The sequence below is a fragment of the Primulina eburnea genome, chromosome 2 (genome assembly GCF_022965805.1).
Source record: "Primulina eburnea isolate SZY01 chromosome 2, ASM2296580v1, whole genome shotgun sequence".
Classification (NCBI taxonomy): domain Eukaryota; kingdom Viridiplantae; phylum Streptophyta; class Magnoliopsida; order Lamiales; family Gesneriaceae; genus Primulina; species Primulina eburnea.
Window position 1 is genome coordinate 34068761 of NC_133102.1, and position 23044 is coordinate 34091804.

Here is a 23044-nt window from a genome sequence, read left to right on the forward strand (position 1 = left end):
AGCATAGCTAGGACTCGTGTGCAGCGCAAGGGAAGAAGTCCATGCAAGCTAGGACACCTCCCCATGCGTGACAGCTCGTGACCGAGGGGCTGCTGCAGCAAGATGGCTAGGGCTTGGTTAGAATGGATATATAGGGTCTTAAGAAGGTCCAACAAGGGTCCAGAGGGCTAGGGCTCGGTGGTGGCTCGAGGGTAGGAGTCCTAGCCAATTTACGAAGAGTCCTAGGGTTGCAGCTAGGTTTGCGCGGCTCCTGTGAGTCGTACATGGGGCTGCAGTAGGATATGTCGAGTCCAGGGGGTCCAAGAGGGTTTCTATGGGCAGGGTAAGGGCTGGCTTGGGGTGGCTCGGGCTTGACTCGAATAATTTACGAGATGGCTCAAGGTTGGCTATGTTTGGTTCGAATAGTTAGTTTAAAAGCTAAGGGGTTTAACTATGGGTGTACAAGGGTGGCTCATGGCTCACAAGGGGTATTTTAGGCAATAAAAATTCTATGTTTAAAATTTTAGAATGTAATGATAAAGTTTGAAGTAATTGGGGAATTAAACGCTCTACGAATTAATAATTATTAATTAAATTGAAAGCCTCAAATTTAAGCTAAATAAAAACATCAGAAAATTTATTTAAGCTTAAATAATTATTTAGGATGGTCTAGAGTCAATGAAAGTAAGAAAAAATCAAAATCGAGAAATGTTACGTCTAGGGGTAAAACGGTAATTTTACACTGAAAAATGGGTACACGTCATGGCAGTACCCCGAATGCTATAATACATGACAAAATGCTTATTTTAAATGTTTAAGGAATTTTATGATAAAACGTTAAAGCTAAAAGATATGTTGCATGCTTGATTTAAAAGAAAAATGATAATTATGTGCATGCTTTTTTATAAGTGATGAAAATATGAGACGTTGGAGGAGGTGAGGTAATTTGACTATTATGATGTTATAATGATATGATTGGGTATATCGTGATGGAAACGGTCCCAGAGGGAGCCCATTTACAGGAGAAGGCCCCAGAGGGAGCCAGGAGGGAGCCCGACGATCGTATTTTCGTATGATGATGATAGGCCAAAGCTCAGTTGATGAGTGAGAGTGTCGCTGATGTCTCCGCCGCCCAGTATTGTGGTTACATGTAGATGGATCCATCGACCTTATGATAAAACGAAAGTCACAATTAACGATCTGAATTCAATAAAAGGAAAATATGTATGCTTATGGTGGAAAAGAAAATGTTTATGATGAAATGATTTATGATATGAAATGATGAAAGAAAAAATGTTCATGTTTATGCATGTTCATGAAAAGTTATTTTAAGTAAAAGTATTTTAACTGTTGCATGCGATTGTATATATATTACTCGTTATAAATATTATAATTTGCTGAGTCATTAGACTCACTAGTGTGATGGATGCAGTAAGCATGATGTTATTTTGATGGTTGATCATGCTATATTTTCTGCATTATGATTATTAATTACGTTAAGTTTATGCTAAATTTTTATACGAATTTTAAATGATTTTGAGTGGTGTTGGAGAGGATGTTAGAGTTTGATTGATTTTGAAATATTGATAAGTTATATTTGGGAAAGATTTATGAATTTATATTCAAATTACTTTCTTTTGAACTTCAAATAAGTTGGTATGTTTATTTTAAAATAGTGTCAAATATTAGATATATATATATATATAATATATATATATAATATATATATATATATATATATATATATATATATATATATATATATATATATATATATTGATCACACTTAAATCAACTGAATTGCCTAACTGAAGATTATACACAGTTTATTGAAGGCAATTGAAACCAGCCAAATTGAAGTTAAGAAGACGACTGACTGATCAGTTTACATATTAAGTTGTGATCTTATCAGCTGTACACATCAAAAGTTGAAAAGGACATTCAACCGACAACAGTACAAAGCAGACTACAACTCGTAGTGGAACGCCGCATTTCAGAGCTACAGTGTACGAATTTCAGAAGAATGTTGACATGACAATCAACGGATATAAAGATTCAAATATTATTTAATGTTACCGTTGAAGAGAAGCCTATAAATAGGTGAGAAGAGCAGTTAAGAAACAACTTATTATCCACACTATCTATCTATTATCTCAAGCTTGCTGTTTCACTGCTGAATTTATTACTCTCGTTTGAGAATCAAAAAGCTCACACTTATCAGAATGAATCGTAGCATTTGAGGCTACTTTTCGAGCATATAAGCACGAACTGTTTTGTTGTTTACTTGATCTTTAACTAGGTCATTTTTGCTAAGTTCAGTCGAAAAACTGTGATATTTAGTACACTAAGAGTTTCAGTTTTGGCAGTGTTAAGTCCAAATTGTACAACTTTTGTATCGATCAAAGTCTTTTAGTGCATATCATATCCTTGTGATAGAAGGGGTGACGCAGGAGTTATTCAATCTTCGAACATCCATAAATCTTCGTGTTATTACTTCAGTTATTTATTCTATCTTTCGGTTGTTTAATTTCCGCAACTGTTATTAGTTAAATTGATTGTCATCGACTGACAAGATTCCTAAGTTCCAGTTTGTCACAAAACTGACACTTCATTCGAAAAAGTTATAAAATTCGTGAGTGTTTATTCAACCCCCCTTCTAAACACTTTCAACCAATCAACCTGATCCTAACAAGTGGTATCAGAGCAGTTGAATCTTGTCTCAGAATACTATTATTCACAAACTGATCAACATGTCTTCATTCAACAAAATATCGACATTTTCCAGAGAATATTTTGACGACTGGAAAATCAGAATGCATGATGATTTAGCTATACAAGATGACGACATGTGGTATGTCATCACTGATGGTCTGATGAAGATTTTAAAAGCAAATAGAGCAGTTGCCATTACTGATGGGGCACCTCATCGTATAGAAAAGCCCAGAGAAGAATGGAAACTGAGGAAAAAAGGAAAGCCAACCTAGACAATGTGGATAAGGCTATCTTATACAAAACGCTGGATAAAGTCACGTCAGCAAAATCAAGATATGCAAAACTGGCAAAGAGATATGGGAGAAACTGATCCAACTGTGCGAAGGAAACGAGCAAACGAAAGAGAACAAGCTATCAGTTGTTGTTCCAAAGTTTGATAACATCAAGATGAGAGCTGTTGAATCCATGCATGATTATGATGAGAGGATCAGTAGTATTATCAATGAACTAAATGCACTTGGCAAAGTGTATTTAAATAAAGAAGTGGCACTAAAGGTGATCAGAGGTCTTCCCAAAGAATAGGGTGTCAAGACCATGGCAATGAGAGAGTCAAAGGATCTCAATAAGATCGAACTTCATGACTTGTTTGCTAATCTAAAGGCTTACGAGTTTGAACTACAAACCAGAGAAGGAGAGCCTTCTGCATCAACTGCCACAACTGCTTTAACTGTTGTCAGACTGGAACCAACTGGTTCAGTTGACAAATCTACTGATCAATTGAGTAATGATGCTATGTCATTGTTTGTCAAGAAATTTGGAAGGTTCATGAGAAAGAATCAAGGAAACTTCTAGAAGAAATATCAGAAGAACCAATCCAAAGAAGAATCATATATTTGATACAACTGTGGCAAATCTGGTCATTTCATAGTAGACTGTCCTTGACATTCGAGTATCAAATAATAAGGGAAAGAAGCCCTATGAGAACAAAAGAATGACCAAGGATGACAAGAAATCATTTAAGAAGAAGCATGAAGTGTTTTTGGCTGAAGAAACCAAATCTAAGTGGGCTGAAACTGATAGTGATGAGTCAGAACTAGAAATCCCAAGCAGTTCAACTGAAGATGAAGAGGAAGTCAAGTGTCTAATGGCAGATGATGCTGAACTTGAGTCAGAAAGTAAACATGTATTTGACTTTAGTTCTACTAATTTCATTCGTGAGGAACTCATTACCACATTGCATGACATGATAAATGAGTATCACAAACTTGCTCGATCATTTGAGAAGGTTATAACTGAGCAAACTAATCCCAATGACAACAAGACATAAACTGATAATTCAGTTGAATTGTTGAGTCTAAAAAGAGAGATTTCACAGCAAAAAGCTGAAATGATTGAAAATAAGGCTTTGATATGTCAGTTAAAAACAGAGATTTCAAAACATACTGAACTGATTCAAGCTAGGAACAAGTCTTCAGTTGGATTGACTGAAATGCAGAATTCTCAAAAATCAGTTGATGATAAAACTAGTTTAGGTTTTAACAGTCATGATGAAAATTCTGCAAGTGATACAAAGCCAAGGTTGTATGAAAATAAAGGAAAGTACATTACCTTTGTAAAATCAACCTTGGTCAATGAATTTTCAGAACCTAGTAACCCAGCTATTCAATTGATTGAAAGTAAGAACAAAGGCAAACGGTATTGTATTGGATATAGCTCTGAGAGTTCAACTGAAACAAGAAACTTGTCACCTAAACGGTTCAGTCACAAAAATCAGTACTCAAGGAATGGCTATTACAATTACTACAACTGTAAGCTAGTTCATAAACGATATCAAAAGAATTGCCAGTTTAAAAAAGGTACAAATCATACTGTTTCATCCTCACATCACACACATATTGTCAAAAATTCGAGAAAAACCATTTGGAACACAGTAACTGGGAAATCAGTTAGACTGATTCAAGTCTGGGTCCTAAAAGGCTAATCTGTTTAGGACCCAAATGAATATGGGTACCAAAATTATATACTATGTGTGATTCCAAGTAACAGGAACAGGCAAGGAATCAACTTGGTATCTAAACAGTGGTTGTTTGCAACATATGACAGAAGATACAAATTTGCTATATCAAATATTCAAATATACTGGACACAACATCAGTTTTGGAGACAACTCCAAAGGTAAAACTGTGGGTAAGGGTAAGCTTATCCATGGTAACTTTACAATTAAAGATGTTTTTCTAGTTGAGAATTTGAAGTATAACTTGATAAGCATCAGTTAGTTATGCGACAATAACTTCTTAGTTCAGTTTGATAGACACACGTGTTCAGTTAGAGACTCAACTGATGAGATCATCCTAACTAGAAATCGTTGTGGTAACACTTACAAAGTAAGTTGGACTGAACAACCTTATGCACAAGTTTGTTTCATTGCTTCCAAATATTCTAAAAACTTGTTGTGGCATAAGAGATTGAACCACTTGCCTATCTAAGCAATCATGATCTTGTAACTGGTTTGCTCAAAATAGATTTTTCGAAAGAAAAATTAGTTCAGCGTGTCAGTTTGGAAAACATGTAAGATTTTCATTCAAGAACAGAGGTTGTAAATCATCTTCCCGATGCTTAGAACTGTTGCATATGGATATTAATACCAGTCATGAGTTTAGTGGTAATGAAATACACCTTAGTTGTTGGGGATGATTTTTCAAGATTTACTTGGGTCATTTTTCTCAAATCAAAAGACCAAACTGCTGCACAACTGATTAAGCTCTTCAAAAGACTTTTAAATGAAAAATCAGTTGGTATTGATCAAATAAGGTCTGACAGAGGGACTGAATTCATCAATCAAAATTTTTCAACCTTATAAGAGAATGCTGGAATCAAGCATGAGCTCTCAGCAGCTAGAACACCTCAGCAAAATGGTGAAGAAATCGGACCCTTAAAGAAGCTGTTATGTAGTGACCCGTTCCAGAATCACCTACTAATCAAAAACTAAGCATGCAATTAACCTAATTAATAAAAATCAGAGATAACAGCGGAAATACCAACAAATGATAGTTATACAACCCAATCGAAATCAGAACAACTCAAAATATATTCGGTACAACCATATCGAAATAGAATAGCACTGAAAACTAAACCAACCAGATACTCACTGTCCTCCTCCTGCTCTTCCCGAGCTGTCCAACCTGAGGCCTGCCCCGTGGGAAATGGGGTGTCCAAGATAAACAAAAACCGAGGACGTGAGCGATAAGAACGCCCAGTACAAAAGTATGAGTATACAAACCTATATGAAATGCACATGCTATGATATGATACCAGGGTAGTCAAGAAACAGGAGTACAAAGGATCTCAAAATGCTCAGTCTAGAGGCGCCAAGTGGATAGTGCCGCGCGGTCCAACCTCTGGGTCACTGCATCCACTGCAAGAACAGACGTGGACCTAAAATGTCCCGGACCACCGAAGCCCTCCCGACCCGTCGGCCACTGTGTACTCTCGGTGTCCATGCGTCCACAAGATAAGACAGGGCTGAGCGGCCCCACAAGATATATAGCTTATCTCGAAAGAGATACAGCTCAACAGTAAAGGCTATCTCGAAGGAGATACGGCTCAACATGAAATGCAACGTGCAGTAATAAACGTGACATAATAGCATGCATCATATGACATATATCAATGCACCACATAATCATGCAACACATATAAGAATGTATACTCAACCAGGATATCTCGGATAGTACTTTCGTACCTCTATCACAGCAAGCCTAGCCTTACGCAACACCGCTAATCAGGTCTAGAACAAGCCTATGCATCAAAAGCACCCAATGAACAATACTACCATGCTATACTAGCAAAACCAGTACTACCAAAGGTTTAGGGTTTACCTTCGTCCGTCGACAGCCCTTTGATGTCGATTGCCTCGTAACTCAGGCGTCGCTACACTACCAATCCTGGCAGCTCTTGGCTATCGCTCGACCGACAACTAACCCTAGAAACCTTCCAAATCTCTCAAATATGAGACACAACTCAAAGTTTGATAATACAAAATGAGGAAATCCGAGCACTATTTATAGGCTATGTTCGGATCCACCGAACCCACTTCGGAACGTCCGAACTCCCACGTGTCCATCAGCTCTTGACACCTCACGATCGGATCCACCGAACCTACACTTCGGAACGTCCGAACTCCCACGTGTCCATCGGCTCTTGACACCTCATGATCGGATCTACCGAACCTACACTTCGGAACGTCCGAACTCCCACGTGTCCATCGGCTCTTGACACCTCATGATCGGATCCACCGAACTCACTTCGGATCGTCCGAACTCTTCGGTGCTACCGAACCATCTTCGGTCCGTCCGATCATGACCACGATCAAAATTACACATTAAACCTTCTTAATCACCATTAATCCGTTAATTACCCAATTTGGAACTCGGGCTACTACATTCTCCCCCCCTTAAAAAGATTTCGTCCTCGAAATCAGGCTTAGAGGATGAACAAAACGAAACAACTCTCCATGCGCTCTAACCAATCCTCAGCATCATCGGGAGTCTCACCACCAACTAAAGGCTTAGGCCCCATCTGAATAAAACGATGCAACTCAAAACGCCTAGGACCATCCCGACGATGACGATGCTCACGATGACGCCTATGATCATCCTGATCACCCCAACGACCTACACTTCCCTGACTACTCTCATCACCAAAGTGGTCAGCCATCGCTACAAGATAGAATAGGGAAAATGGTAAAATGGTCCACGAAAAATCCCAAAACAGAATCTATATCCCAAAATCGTAAGCATGCTCTGATACCATAAATGTAGTGACCCGTTCCAGAATCACCTACTAATCAAAAACTAAGCATGCAATTAACCTAATTAATAAAAATCAGAGATAACAGCGGAAATACCAACAAATGATAGTTATACAACCCAATCGAAATCAGAACAACTCAAAATATATTCGGTACAACCATATCGAAATAGAATAGCACTGAAAACTAAACCAACCAGATACTCACTGTCCTCCTCCTGCTCTTCCCGAGCTGTCCAACCTGAGGCCTGCCCCGTGGGAAATGGGGTGTCCAAGATAAACAAAAACCGAGGACGTGAGCGATAAGAACGCCCAGTACAAAAGTATGAGTATACAAACCTATATGAAATGCACATGCTATGATATGATACCAGGGTAGTCAAGAAACAGGAGTACAAAGGATCTCAAAATGCTCAGTCTAGAGGCGCCAAGTGGATAGTGCCGCGCGGTCCAACCTCTGGGTCACTGCATCCACTGCAAGAACAGACGTGGACCTAAAATGTCCCGGACCACCGAAGCCCTCCCGACCCGTCGGCCACTGTGTACTCTCGGTGTCCATGCGTCCACAAGATAAGACAGGGCTGAGCGGCCCCACAAGATATATAGCTTATCTCGAAAGAGATACAGCTCAACAGTAAAGGCTATCTCGAAGGAGATACGGCTCAACATGAAATGCAACGTGCAGTAATAAACGTGACATAATAGCATGCATCATATGACATATATCAATGCACCACATAATCATGCAACACATATAAGAATGTATACTCAACCAGGATATCTCGGATAGTACTTTCGTACCTCTATCACAGCAAGCCTAGCCTTACGCAACACCGCTAATCAGGTCTAGAACAAGCCTATGCATCAAAAGCACCCAATGAACAATACTACCATGCTATACTAGCAAAACCAGTACTACCAAAGGTTTAGGGTTTACCTTCGTCCGTCGACAGCCCTTTGATGTCGATTGCCTCGTAACTCAGGCGTCGCTACACTACCAATCCTGGCAGCTCTTGGCTATCGCTCGACCGACAACTAACCCTAGAAACCTTCCAAATCTCTCAAATATGAGACACAACTCAAAGTTTGATAATACAAAATGAGGAAATCCGAGCACTATTTATAGGCTATGTTCGGATCCACCGAACCCACTTCGGAACGTCCGAACTCCCACGTGTCCATCAGCTCTTGACACCTCACGATCGGATCCACCGAACCTACACTTCGGAACGTCCGAACTCCCACGTGTCCATCGGCTCTTGACACCTCATGATCGGATCCACCGAACCTACACTTCGGAACGTCCGAACTCCCACGTGTCCATCGGCTCTTGACACCTCATGATCGGATCCACCGAACTCACTGGATCTGACTCTTCGTTGCTGGTATTTCAAATCACCAACATTTTTGTTAATTTGGAACTCGGCTACTACTGTTAGGACAATGCTTTCTGATTCTGGTATTTCTCAAAATTTTTGGATAGAAGCAGTAAACACTGCATGTTACACTCAGAACAGATCAATGATAAGAAGAATCATGTGAAAACACCTTATGATATCTGACATGGAAGAAAAAGTGTGGTTTCCTACTTCAAAATATTTGGCTGCAGATGTTTTATTCTTGATAATGGTAAAAATAATTTAAAAGCCTTTGAAGCTAAATCTGCAGAGGGAATATTTCTTGGATATTCTTCAATTATAAAAGCATGTAGAGTCTTTAATAAAAGCTCTTTAAATGTTGAAGAATCTATCCATGTTGTTTTTGATGAAACTGTACTAACTGATAACCCAACTGATCCAATTGAGTTAGTTGATCGATTTACAGAGATCAGTTTGGAGGATGATAATGAAGAAGAAATCATATCAATAAAAATATCCTTCAAACACCTGAACCAGAAATACTAGATCAAACAGTTGAACAGGAAGCGACTCTTAAAAATTAGTTGGTGGAGAAAACAGATGATATTCAGTTACCAACTGATACAGCTCCAACTGAAACTGAAAACATTCAATTGCCAACAGAAGCAGTTGCTGATATAGAAGCAGCAAACACTGAACTCAGATGAAAGGAATCACATCCTCTAGAATTGGTGATAGGTAATCCATCTGACCCGGTAAGAACAAGAAATAAAATGCTTAATTTGTTCATTCATTCTGCTTTTGTCTTACAACTGGAACCAAAGAAGAGTGATGAGACTCTTGCTGATCCTAACTGGATAAAGGCAATTCAAGATGAACTAAATCATTTTACGCATAACAATGTATGGGACTTAGTTCCAAGACCAGTTTGTAAAACAATTATAGGTACAAAATGCGTATTCAAAAATAAACTGAACAAAGATGGTTCAGTTGCACACAACAAAACAAGATTGGTAGTACAAAGATATAGGCAAGAACAAGGAATTGACTATGATGAAACGTATGCACAAGTTGCAAGACTGGAAGCTATCAGAATGTTCCTTGCCTATGCATCATTCAAGAACTTTAAGGTCTACTAAATGAATGTAAAAAGTGCATTTCTGAATGGTCAGTTGCTAGAAGAAGTTTATGTTGAACAACCTCCAGGTCTTATCAATCACTCTTTTCCTGATCATGTCTACCATTTGAACAAAGCTTTATATGGTCTTAAACAAGCTCCAAGAGCTTGTTATGAGACACTTTCAAAGTTCTTAGCTGATCAGGATTTTACTGTTGGATCAGTTAACAAGACCTTGTTCAAATTTTCCAAGAATGATCATATTTTACTTGTGCAAATTTATGTTGATGATATTATATTTGGGTCAACTAACCCAAAATTATGTGAGAAGTTTGCCAAGTTAATACAGGACAAATTTGAGATGAACATGATGGGTGAACTGACATTCTTTCTCAGACTGCAAGTGGAGCAACTGGATACTGGTATTTTTATCAGTCAAACCAAATACATGAAGGAATTGCTCAAGAAATTTGGCATGGAAACATGCTCAACTGCAAGCACTCCCATGAGTTCATCAGTCAAACTAGGACAATGATCAAGGGGGAATATCAGTTGAGATGGCACTATACAGAGGTTTAATAAGTTCATTATTGTACCTAACTGCTAGTCATCCTGATATTGTATTTGTTGTTTGCATGTGTGCAATATTTTAAGCAAATCCTAAGCAATCACACTTTTCAGTTGCCAAAAGAATTTTAAAATATTTAAAAGAACTCAAAATGTGGGATTATGGTACGGTAAAGACTCTTCTTTCAATTTATTTGGATATTCATATGCAGATTATTCAGGATGTAAGCTAGATCGAAAAAGCACCAATGGATCTTGTCAGTTTCTTGGAGATAGATTGATCTCTTGGTTCAGCAAGGAGCAAACATCCATTCAGTTGTTGCTAAAGAATCTCCCATATTTTGTGACAATACGAGCACGTTTGCAATAACTTATAATCTAGTTCTTCACTCAAGGACCAACCACATTGATGTCAGGCATCACTTCATCAGAGATCATGCTCTGAAGAAAGCTATCAGACTGGAATATGTGTCAACTGAACAACAAGATTCTGACATCTTCACCAAACCATTGCCATAGACTAAGTTTTCTCACTTTCGCAATATAATTGGTTTAATTGATTTATCCTAATCAGTTTTATTGTTGCTTTGTCACTTGTTGTTCATTCAGTTTGTCATTTATATGTTTGTCAAGTGATATCAGTCGGTCATTTATAAGTTTTTATATTCAGTTCGTTCACTATCTATCAACCGATGTCAGTTATTAATTTATTTTATCAGTTCATGCATTCAGTTTGATTAATTATTTATCAACGGATGAAAGTTAAGTTTTGCAAAAAAACCAACAACAGTGATACAAATCAAGATTTTATTGAGAACAAAATCGATGCCATACAACACTACTTAGACTACTATCTACGGCATCTTGACACAACATCAACCAATATTCAAGTCATGACACCTAATATTCTTGAAGGCTTGGGCATTTTCAATCCTTTGAAGCAAGTGTCATTCTTTCAAAAGCATCATGTGGCTCGGCACATCATCCTTGACTAACTAGGATATATGATCAAAGTGTGCACGCCTCTTAAGCTTCCTTGCAAGTGATCTTTGCTTAGCAGAAGCAGGGAACTCTCCATCATTGATTGATTTGCTGCAGAACATTATGATGAATGCAGTATCAGACATTGCAGTAGATGTTCGAATATTAACAAAAAAGTGGATGTGCTTGAAAAAAAAGAGGAAATTATTAAAGAGACAGAAGAAGACAAAGGGAAGAAGAAGATATGAAGATCAACTGACTTCAGTTAATGGTTGAAGATTTGAAGATTCTTTATTCTTTGTATGAATCTGTACATAGGATTAGATCATTACTTCATTCTTTGTACGAATCTGTACATTAGAAGAGTTATTTTATCTACAATGAATTCGAAGAATTTTATTAAGTTCAGTTGATCAGTTCATACTTTACAAGTTTTGTCAAACACCAAAAAAGGGAGAAATTGTTGGGAACTTAATTTCAGCTGTTTGACAAACTAAGGAACTAAGTAATTGGACTAAACTGATCACACTTAAATCAACTGAGTTGTCTAACTGAAGATTAATGCGCAGTTTATTGAAGGCAACTGAAACCAGACGAACTGAACTTACGAAGACGACTGACTGATCAGTTGTAAACTGATCGGTTGACATATTAAGTTTTGAGCTTATCAACTGATCACTCAGCTGTACACGTCATCAGTTGAAAAGGACATTCAACCGACAACATTACAAAGCAGACTGCAACTCGTAGTGGAACGCCGCATTTCAGAGCTACAGTGTACGAATGTCAGAAGAATGTTGACGTGGCAATCAACGGATATAAAGATTCAAATATTATTTAATGTTACCGTTGAAGAGAAGCCTATAAATAGGTGAGAAGAGCAGTTGAGAAACGACTTACTATCAACACTATCTATCTATTCTCTCAAGCTTGTTGTCACCCTGCTGAATTTATTACTCTCGTTTGAGAATAAAAAGCTCACACTTATCAGAATTAATAGTAGCATTTGAGGCTACTTTTCGAGCATATAAGCACGAACTGTTTCGTTGTTTACTTGATCTTTAACTAGGTCATTTGTGCTAAGTTCAGTCGAAGAACTGTGATATTTAGTATACTAAGAGTTTCAGTCTTGGCAGTATTAAGTCCAAACCGAAGTGGGTCTATACAACTTCTTGTATCGATCAAAGTTTTTTAGTGCATATCCTATCCTTGTAATGGAAGGGGTGACGTATGATTTATTCAATCTTCGAACATCCATAAATCTTCGTGTTATTACTTCAGTTATTTATTCTATCTTTCAGTCAGTTTATTTCTGCAACTGTTATCAGTTAAACTGATTGTCATCGACTAACAAGATTCCTAAGTTCCAGTTTGTCACAAAACTGACACTTCATTCGAAAAGGTTATAAAATTCGTGAGTGTTTATTCAACCCCCCCTTCTAAACACCTTTCAACCAATCAACCGATCCTAAAAATATATATGATTCGGCCGAAAAGGTGAGGGAAGAGAGAAAAAAGAAAAAAATTCTATTATATTTTAAATAAAAACGAGTAGTTGATGTTTCACTATATATGCTGATGTATATGTAATTGCATGAAAATTTCGTAGATCTACCGTATAGCAACATTTATACATCGTTTTGTCACGAAATATGTTCATTCTTGCATGTAACTCACATTTTGTGCAAGGGGGCTGCCAAATCTAGCATGGTAGGAGTTGTCTACGTGCAGATCGATGCAGTCTGTGGCTGAGAGGAGATAGAAACATGGCTGGTTGAGGGCGGTGAGCACATGGGTTGAGTGGTGCACGCGAAAGGTAGATCGAGTTGTGTCTCGAGTATTCGAGAGCGTGGGTTCAAAGATCGTGGTTAGGGCTAAGTGTGGAAAGTCTGGTTGTGGTCTAGGATGAGTTGGTTCAAGCCTAGTCCGGGCCAGGTGAGAATAGAGTCGAGTTGGATTTGCAGTGTTTTTGGGATTTTGGTTCAATGGGGATAGCGCCGCGAGTCTGGATAGGCACGAGTTTGGCAGCGCTGCACAACCAGCGCCTAGGCGCTTGTCCAATGCTTGAGTTTTTCGATTTCAGTGAGTCTTCCTTAGGTTGGATATTCTAGTAAGCTAGGCCGGGTGTTCCAAGATTATGGGAGGTATAAGATTGGTCATATGTTGTACAGTTAAGAATCAGCGAACTATGGTTAAGGATTAGATCAAGTCGCGGGTTAAACGAGACCCCGATCCAAGTTTAAGAGGAATTGCAAAATTTACGAGACAGGCTCGATGTTACATCTAGGAAATGCTTATAATGATGTTTCGAGGTTTTTTTAGGATTTAGTTGGCCTAGGGTCGAAATTTAGAGGTCTAGAGGTAAAATGGTCATTTTGGATTTCCGGGGGCAAAATAGTCATTTTGCACCCGAGTCGAGTTTATAGTCCTGGCAGAGATCTGATCATAAATTTAGCATGTTTTTAAATGATTAGGTATCACGTATATGACCTTTTTCGTAAATATGAAAAATATGTTGCATGCTTGGTTTTAAGAAAAATTTACGTATATGCATGTTTTTATAATGAATAAGATTACATGTTTGAAGGATGCAAGTTTGTTGTGACTAATATGATTATATGGGATATTATGAGTTGTGACCAAGGCTCAGTGGAGGGATAATGTTGTCGTTGATGTTCCCGCCGCCGGGTACCGCGGTTATACGTAGATGGATCTATCGAATAGAGCTCATACGAAAGTCACAACTAATGAACTGAATAATGTATATGTATACGATGATATTATGAGACACGTTTTGACACGATTATGCTTTTATGCGATATGTTTACGTTTATACTGTTAAGATTATGAAATATATATTGCTTACAATATTTTCATTATTGTATGTTATGTATATGTATTCGTTATAACGTTACAAGTGTTGTCTTTAGACTCACTAAGTGTGAATGATGCAGATGTGAATGTAACGTCCGAAAAACAAAACCTACGTAAACCACACATGCATTCTAATTATTTTAATTGCTTAATTGTTTTATTTAATTGATTTTAAATGCTTGTGTGATATTTATTATATGATTAAATGTATGATTGGATGATTAAATGATTATGTGACATGATTTCATGAAATTGAAGGATTTTACCTGAATATAGGCAAAGTAAAGGAGACCGGGGACGATCAAGACAAGAATAGTTATTTTTCATTAAATGTTTTCAAAGCTTCCTAATATGATTAAAAATGATTTAATTTTTCTAAAAATGTTTTAAGTTCGAATTATTTTACGAGTTGAGCTCGATTTTTCTCGAGAAGCCGGTTTTGGGCAAACGAGGAGTTCTAAAAGATAAAAAATATTATTTTTGGGAAACTAATTTTGTAAACTTTTATGTTTTCATTAAATAAGTGTTATTAGGCTCAATTTAATTATTTAAAATAGGCCCACTTACCTTTAAGCTTGCAAGCCCAAAATCAAAGCCCATCAACATGTTGATTAAATTATAAATAAGGAAACCTAAGCTTTCAAAACACCATAATTCACCTTCATAGCAGCTGAAAATCACAACTTACACACACCACTAATTTTCGATAATTAGGAAGAAGGACGAGCTTGGGTTCTTCGTTGTCCGGTCCTCCAACGTCGCACGAGCTTGGGTTCTTCGTTGTCCGGTCCTCCAACGTCGCACCCTCGCCGACGATTGAATATTCGAGCGTTTTAAACGCAAAGACATGATTTTTAAACTCTTTTAAAAACATCATAGAAATCATACTATGCATGATTTAATAGTTTATGCATGAAAAAAATATGTTTGAATATTCTTACGGTATAACGTTTATTTTCAAAAATATGATGTTTTTACGTTTATATGAATAATGTTATGATTCCAAGGGATGTGCTGCCAACGTAAGATGTAATATGAATGAAATGGTTAAAACATGACAATTTTTTTATGGTTAAAACATGACAATTTTAAAAAATGACAATTTTAAAAGAAAACCAAGCTGGAACCCAGGGGAAAGAGAAGAGAGGAGCCTAGGGTTTTCTAACTTTACATGATGAACAAGGCTCGACTTTGTGCACGGGGCCTGCGGTTTGGCTAGGGCATGGGCAAGGGCCTAGGCTAGACGTGGGTCAAGGTGGGGAAGAGTCCAAGTGAAGAGGAACTCTTCCCCATGCTCGGTTATGACAACAACATCCAAGGAGATTTGCGCAGCTACTGCTTTCTCGAGCAGATGGTTCGCTTCAGGGGTTCAGGGGTCTGGGCTGGGCTTGGTTGGGTCTGGGTGTGGTCCAGGGTCGGTTAGGGTCAGGTTGGTTCAGTAGTGGCTCGACTAGAAGAGCCCTAGGTCACTAGGAGTCCTAGTCACGTGGAAGAGCTTGTGCGCAGATTTTTGGTGCTCAGTTGCTGGGCTTGTGCGCGAGCTAGGGTCATGTTCCAATGGTCAGGGTTGGTCAAGAGGTTTCCTAGATAGGTTGGCTTGGGTTTGGCTCGAGGTGGCTTGGGCGTGGCTCGACTAAATAGGGAGATGGCTCGGTGTGTTCATATGGGGGTCAAAACCAAAATTAAAGAATAAAAGTTGGAACCATGGGTCCACATGTGTGGTTCATGGCTCACAAGAGTAGTTTAGATAATAAAAAGTATATATTTAAAATTTGGGATCAAAATACAAAGTTTTGAATTTATTCAGAAATTAAACGCCTCTCTAATTTTTAATTAAAGAATTAATTGAAAAACCTTGGATTAAGATTAATAAAATGATAAAAAAAATTAGATTTTTTTCTTAAATAATTATTTAGGAGAAGCCTGTGTATCTAAAAGTAAGAAAAATTCAAAATCGAGAAATTTTACGTCTAGGGGCAAAGAAGTCATTTTACACTTGGTTAATACGAAAAAGATTGGCAGTGTCCAAAGGCTCATAACGCATGTTAAATGATATTAAATGATGATTTTGATGAAAATATGATATTTTAGATTTATGATAAAGCTGTGCAATTTTCTCTGTTTAAAATGCTATTTTTGGAAAGTTATGATATTTTATGATTTTTAAAGAAAAATAAAAATAGTTTGAGGGTTGTGAATTGACTGTGACAAATGATATATGATTTTGTGGGGGTGTCGTGAGGAGAAAAGGCCCCAAAGAGAGCCTATTTATGGGAGAAAGCCCCAGAGGGAGTTCATTTACGGGAGAAGGTCCCAGAGAGAGCCTATTTGTGGGAAAATGTCTCAGAGAGAGCATGTCTATGGGAGAAAGCCACAGAGAGAGCTCGACAATAGTATTTCAACGGTGGAGCCTAGTGCCCACCCCCATGGACAATGTGGAGTTGAAGACCTGATCAGTCGACCAAAGGATAAAAGCTAGTCACTTTCAAGAGTCAAACTTCACTTAAATGATAAAGAATTGAAAGCTTTACTGATTAAAATGATTTTATGATATATGATTTATGTTTAAATGATTTAAATGGTTTATTTACGCTCAAAACTATTTTAAATAAAAAGGTGATTTTTAAATGCTTGTTATTGTATATGTATTATTTACAGTTCATGTTTAGAACGTACTGAGTCATTAGACTCATTAGGTTTGTATGATGCAGGATATGATGATATTATGGGAGGCGCTGAAGATTGAGTGGATCGAGTACTGCAGTACACTCCTGAGGGACCTTTATGTTTCCGCACTAGCTTGATAGATAAAAAATTTAAAGATTTTTGCTAATGATTTTATTAGGTATTTTTATGCTTTATTTTATGTTAGTTGATCTTTTTAAAGGTCGACATAGAATTTTTGGTTAGTTGATGATTTAGATATTTTTATACACTTAAGATTTAAAATGTTAAATTAATATGATTTATGAAAATGTTGAGTTATATTATTTAGTATTTATTAAAAAAAAAAGTCGAGGTCGTTTCAGGCTGGAGTGCCGAATTCTGAGTAGGCAGAGCTGGATGTGCGCACATGATCGAAGGACCATATTTCTGCACATCAAGTTTTTATGAGTTTAGAGTGGACGTGAACATTTTGCTACTATTGGTTTTGACATATTATTCGTTATCAGAATTTTTACTTGATTTATTTTTACGTACATTTATGATGGTCGAGTTGGAAATTTTTAACCGCGGTATTTTATCTGTTATTTGATTACGAATATTTTTTTAAAAAAGGTGTATTTAGCAGCAGTATTCCATGGATGCAAAATCATAAATTTCGAAAGCAAGTTTACAAATAAAAAATAAAAATTAGTAGCATTTTCAAGATAAATAAAAGGGACGAAAATGAGTATAGTCTTTTTTTTTAAATACAAATACAATACTATTTTATCAAAAGACGTGTATCTATTTGTTTATCATGGGAAAATCACAAGCTGAAAAATTAATAAAAATAATATAATAATAAAAAGGGAAAAGTATATTTCTTCAAACTTCAAAGTGGGGGGGTCCAAGTCATTTATTAAATTAATTAAATTGATTAAAAACCCTAACTGCCATGCTCTCTTCGTTTCAATTTCACTCGTGAAAAAGGCGATAATAATAATATAAATAAATACTCACGAGGTGTTCTTCCCAATTTTTGTTGAAAAATATTCAAATTCAAGAACCTTCCGATATAGATAAAATCATGGGTTGTTGATTTTCGGAACGTGGGCTGCGATATAAAGACTCCAGACTCTCTGCTCCCTTCTCCTCCCTCCAATTGCATTTGTATAAGTTGCAGATTCTTACGCGCATTTGTGTGTGATTTGCAATTGAATGGATTAGCAATAATAAAAATGATGGGCTGTAATGGATGTGGATTGAGGTGGATAGATATCGAGGCTTGGATTCAAGACTATGACAGGATTCAGTCTATGGCCGTGAAACTCATTTACGCTCAGATTGGGTGCGCGTTGATTGGATCGCTTGGGGCGTTCTTCAACGCCGTGCTGCTTGTGAATTTGGGGGTTTCGTTGTTCGCGCTCGTTGCCATTGAGAGCAGTAGTCAGAGCCTCGCTAGAACATACGCCGTTCTCCTTTTCTGCTCCATATTTCTTGACGTTTTTTGGTTCATTCTCTTCTCTCGCGATATCTGGTACTTCCACCTTTACGTCTTTTGTTTTTCACTCCACCTTTGCTTCATAATCATCGTGTTTACATATTGGCTTCGTTCTTTTCCACCATTATGACCGCACGAAGTATAAGCTTTGAACCATGATGCCATAATGTCCTCTGATATATAAGTTGGTTCAGTGCATGAACTTATGAGCATGATCATTGGTGTTTTTAGGGTACTTTTTAGCATTTATCTTGGGAAATGTGAGATCTTTGTTTCTCATAATTAGAGTTTAAGTTTCGGGCTCATGAATAAGAACAAATGCTTGGATGAAAGGATATGCTGATACGAGTGTACGATGTCCATCAGATTTGTCTTCTACTTTATCAAGGTTAACTGCCAAAGTGTTTGTGGTGTTACTTTGCCGCTAATGGCTTCTCACTTAATAAAATTAGATACTAATTTCAGTGGCTAGTGTTTGTGGAGCTATAGGAATTTTATACATTAGACTCGTTTTCTTGTGTTTTGATCCAGGTGTCTATTCATATTACTGGGTTGTGAGTTCAAAAGTTGATTCTTCATATTAACCGTGGGGATTATTGTGAAAATTGTTTAATGATAATCAAGGTTCTAACATTCGTTAGGCGCTAGTCGGACATATCTATTGCCTAGGTGGGGACTAGGCGCTGCTAAGCGAATTCCACAGTATCAACATAATAAGGTTTTGAAATTTAAATTAAAAATCCGAATTTAATAACTCACATACTATATATCTAAATTTAATAAATCACATTATTCACATACCATATTGTGATCATCCTCTATAATCGGGTATTTGGAGGAGCCGCGGAGCAATTTCTTCTCTTTCTCTTTTGTAATCACCTACCTCCCCTTGTCTTCTTCTCTTCTCGTTGGAAATGGCGTTGAGAGGGTTTGGGTGGAAAGTTTTCTATATTTTTATTTTTTAATTTGGCTTTTAATTTAAATGCCTTAAACAAAAAATCCTAAAAGCCCTAGATGCCTAAACGCTTCAGCTTTCAGCGGTTCCGCGGTGCCGAGGACGCCTAGGCTGGCCGAGTAGCAAATTTTCGGTGCGGTCGACCGGCGCTAGGCCGAATTTTAGAATACTGATGATTATTGTATTCTACTTATCCTTATGTTGACCCTTATATCTCAGTTTTCTCTCCAAAGTCTTCCCACCGTTTAGCATTTTGTTTCTTCAGAGAAAGTTTCAGCAAGTTATCCCTTCCCTTCCATTGGTGTGACTGTAGGATCAATTCATGGTTCCCTACCAAATTTATTATATTCTCATAATCTAATTATGCAGTGTTACCCTGTGATTCTTGTTGGGTGCCAAAATGTTGCTACATGTGTTTCAAATATTTTTTAATTCCTGACCTCATTCCATGAAAATGGTGGGTATGGCCTCACAACCAATAGCGGTCTTGCATAAACTGGATGCCTTTGTTCTATATGGAGCCTATTAACCTACTATTTTCAGTTATTGTTGCCTTTTGAGCTTTGTTTAATTTATACATGTTCGTGCAGGCACATTCCATCTGAGACTCTTGGAACCTTTGTTGCCTTTTCTGTGAAGCTCACCTTTACCATGCAAATCATTGGCTTTTCTGTAAGGTTATCATCTTCGTTGTTATGGCTACAGATGTACAGACTTGGTGTTTCCCACATAGACAACTCATGTCTACGAGATACAGACGTTGATTTGAGAAATAGTTTTCTCAGTCCTGCAACTCCTTCCGTTATTAGACATCCTTCTGGTTCTGATGATGCTGTTGGGGGATCGATATATGATCCTGCATATTACTCGTCTCTTTTTGAGGATGGCAAAGATGAGAGTTACTTATGTGGGGTATGCTCTTGTCACTCTGTTTCGTCTTGTTTAAACATACAATACCCCCCCCATGAACACGCTCACAAGTGAAGGTTAGGAAGTAAAACACTATCTGAACCTTTTTGTTTCTAAATCTTGCTGGTTTAGAAAATTTGGATCAAGTTTATGCGCGGGCTTCCATTGCAGAGTGTTAATTCTATCAATTTGTTCTCTATGGAGAAGGAGAGGTATGATGCTGCAAGAATGTAGTTGGTGGATCCTGAAAAGGTTTAGGTTCTAGCATGAGTTGATGTACTGACTATTGAAGCGAGAATTTATAAGTATCCACAGATGGTTGGGCTCAAAATAAGAGGAAATAGAACTTGTAGTGATGTGCCACAGCCTACTGCATGGTAGAAAGATTCCCCAGTTATTACAACAAGATGCAATTGATGCAGTGATAATTAAATTAGGTGAGATGACTGTGTATGTCTAATATATAACTCCCTCTATTTAGACCTAGATTAAATTGGTTTATCCTGATGAATTCTGGTCGAAAATAGCTCCTATTAAGTTCTATCATAACTAATTATTACATTAGAAACCAAGCATGGATTTTGGGGAAACCTTCATTCCATTGTGGATAATGAGATAGAAAAAACTCTCTTCTGATTATATTTCAACAGTGTACCGTGTACGTACTCTAATCATGGTGTAAGATGGTTGAGCATCTAAAGAGGAATCTGAAATGTGGAGCAGGTCACCGTAGAGAATGGGAGGATGATCTGAAAACAACAGATGATATGCTGGGGAACATTAGCTGGATAGCAGGTGAGCAGGTGGGGGTGGGGGACTGGGGGGTGATAGAGGTGTTGCGTGAGTTATTCTTGGTTGTTGGCAGTATTTTTATTTGTTGTTGTAAGATCCATCTGATGATGTCTCTCTCTATCTCTGTTTTTTGTGTTTTGTTTCTATCTCCCACAAAATATTCCACTAATTTCACAACAAACATGCGAATAAAAGATTCTCCTCAAAGTTCTAATTAACTATGAGTCTGCTAATGACATTTAAAGTGGCAAATGACGATTATTTTCAGCATGAACTCATGTTGGTAGGACGGCTTTGACTTTCATGTCCTTTTCTTTCACATTGGTGTGAGCTTCAATAGAAATTTCATACGTGTACTAATATTAGATTAAAGGATAATAACTTCTCATTAGACACTACATAATCTAATGTGCGATTAAAATTGGACTAAAATGCTGTATTACATAGATGCTCTAGATGGGGCCTAGTATGCTATATTACCGGTGACCTTTTTAGGGTTGAGATATGAGAGAGTGAGACATTCAAAAAAGAGGATGGAGAGAGATGTCCTTGTCATACCATCTAATCTTCCTATTGCACACATTTAAAGGCAAACACGCTGAGTTCACCTGAACGATGTCCTTGTGTTTGTCCACATGTCTGCCACCAGTTAAGAATGCATCTGTTTGTGTGATTAAACTCATTTGAATTACTCCAGCAATTAAACATGTGTAAAAATACTGTTAAAATCATCCTCTTAATGTGAACTTGTTGATGGTTGGATGACCTTGATAGCGTTTCTGCTGTTAGAAACGGTGTACAATTTTGATGCTTGAGTTGATGACCTGATTGATTATAGCATTTTCGCAGAGTAGAGATGCGGTGATGCACTAATACTTGTATGGTGGACTCTTTCTGATTGCAGGGAACTCAAAGTCATGGTATTTCTGTGGTTGAGTCTGCCTCATCTGCTTAAGCTTCTCAGATGAATCCATTCACGGGCATACCTTGTCATGTAAAAGATGTACGTTGTCTTTGATGAATAGCCCAAAAAAATGAAACACCATGCCTAAATTCTCATCGCATTTTACCTGAAAAAATACAACATGGATGATAGAAAAGAAAGGAAATAATTGACAAACTTGATGATCTTGATTATTCTTTAGTAAATTTTTTCATTAGCTTCTTGAAAGGGAAGACCGTTGATCATGAATAATAAATGTTATTCGAAGTATTTTACTATCTTCATCCCATCATTTTACAAGAAGATGATGGTCATGTCTTGGTAAAAAAAAAACTCGTTACTTATAAATGATTATACTACACAACTTTTGATCAATGGAGTTTTCGTTCCAGGATGAGTACGCCGTGAGAAAGTTGCATATGGTTTGATGATTGGAATCATCGTCCACTTCTTCTGGCTATGCTCTTTTGTTTGGAATTGGAGGAATGATACTTGATTTTTTTTTTAAAACTTGGATTACCTTTGGTGCATATAGGTGGCAAGATATTGTACAGTGATAATTGACATTGTATTCTTTTCTGAGGCAAAAAGACGCGCAGAAGATCTAGAGATCTTATCTTGTTCACTGTTTTGTTGAGTTTTGAAGGAAAGTAAAGCGTATGAACTCCCTTTCTTTGGATGGTTCTCTCGAGTTCCTACCTAGACCTGGCCACGGTTCGGGTCCAGTCTAATTCGGAAAAATCTGTAAAGATCCTATGCTAACTACAAAGTTATTTGACAAGAACTAAGATTTAATTATTTAAAATGTTAAATTAAAATAATTAAACCATATAATTAATTATGTTTTAAAAAATATCTGTTTATAGACGATATAAAATACATTTGAATTTTTATAATTGAA

The 23044-nt window shown here is 37.3% G+C and overlaps 1 protein-coding gene across 3 annotated transcripts; it reads left to right on the top strand.

Moving 5' to 3' along the window:
- Window positions 1-17999: 17999 nt before the first annotated feature.
- LOC140823041 (uncharacterized) lies at window positions 18000-22803 on the top strand. 3 transcript variants are annotated; one of them, XR_012116112.1, is made up of 6 exons: window positions 18000-18580; window positions 20090-20411; window positions 20541-20845; window positions 21132-21203; window positions 22105-22203; window positions 22536-22803. XR_012116112.1 is itself a non-coding variant. In XM_073184127.1 (4 exons), the coding sequence occupies exons 1-3, from the start codon at window positions 18282-18284 to the stop codon at window positions 22153-22155; spliced, it is 672 nt and encodes a 223-aa protein (XP_073040228.1). In that variant the 5' UTR covers window positions 18005-18281; the 3' UTR covers window positions 22156-22203; window positions 22536-22803. The 3 variants fall into 3 exon arrangements, 1 of the variants encoding a protein (XP_073040228.1); XR_012116113.1 differs by lacking the exon at window positions 20541-20845 and having other exon boundaries at window positions 18002-18580; XM_073184127.1 differs by lacking the exons at window positions 20541-20845; window positions 21132-21203 and having other exon boundaries at window positions 18005-18580.
- The last annotated feature ends 241 nt before the right edge of the window (window positions 22804-23044 follow it).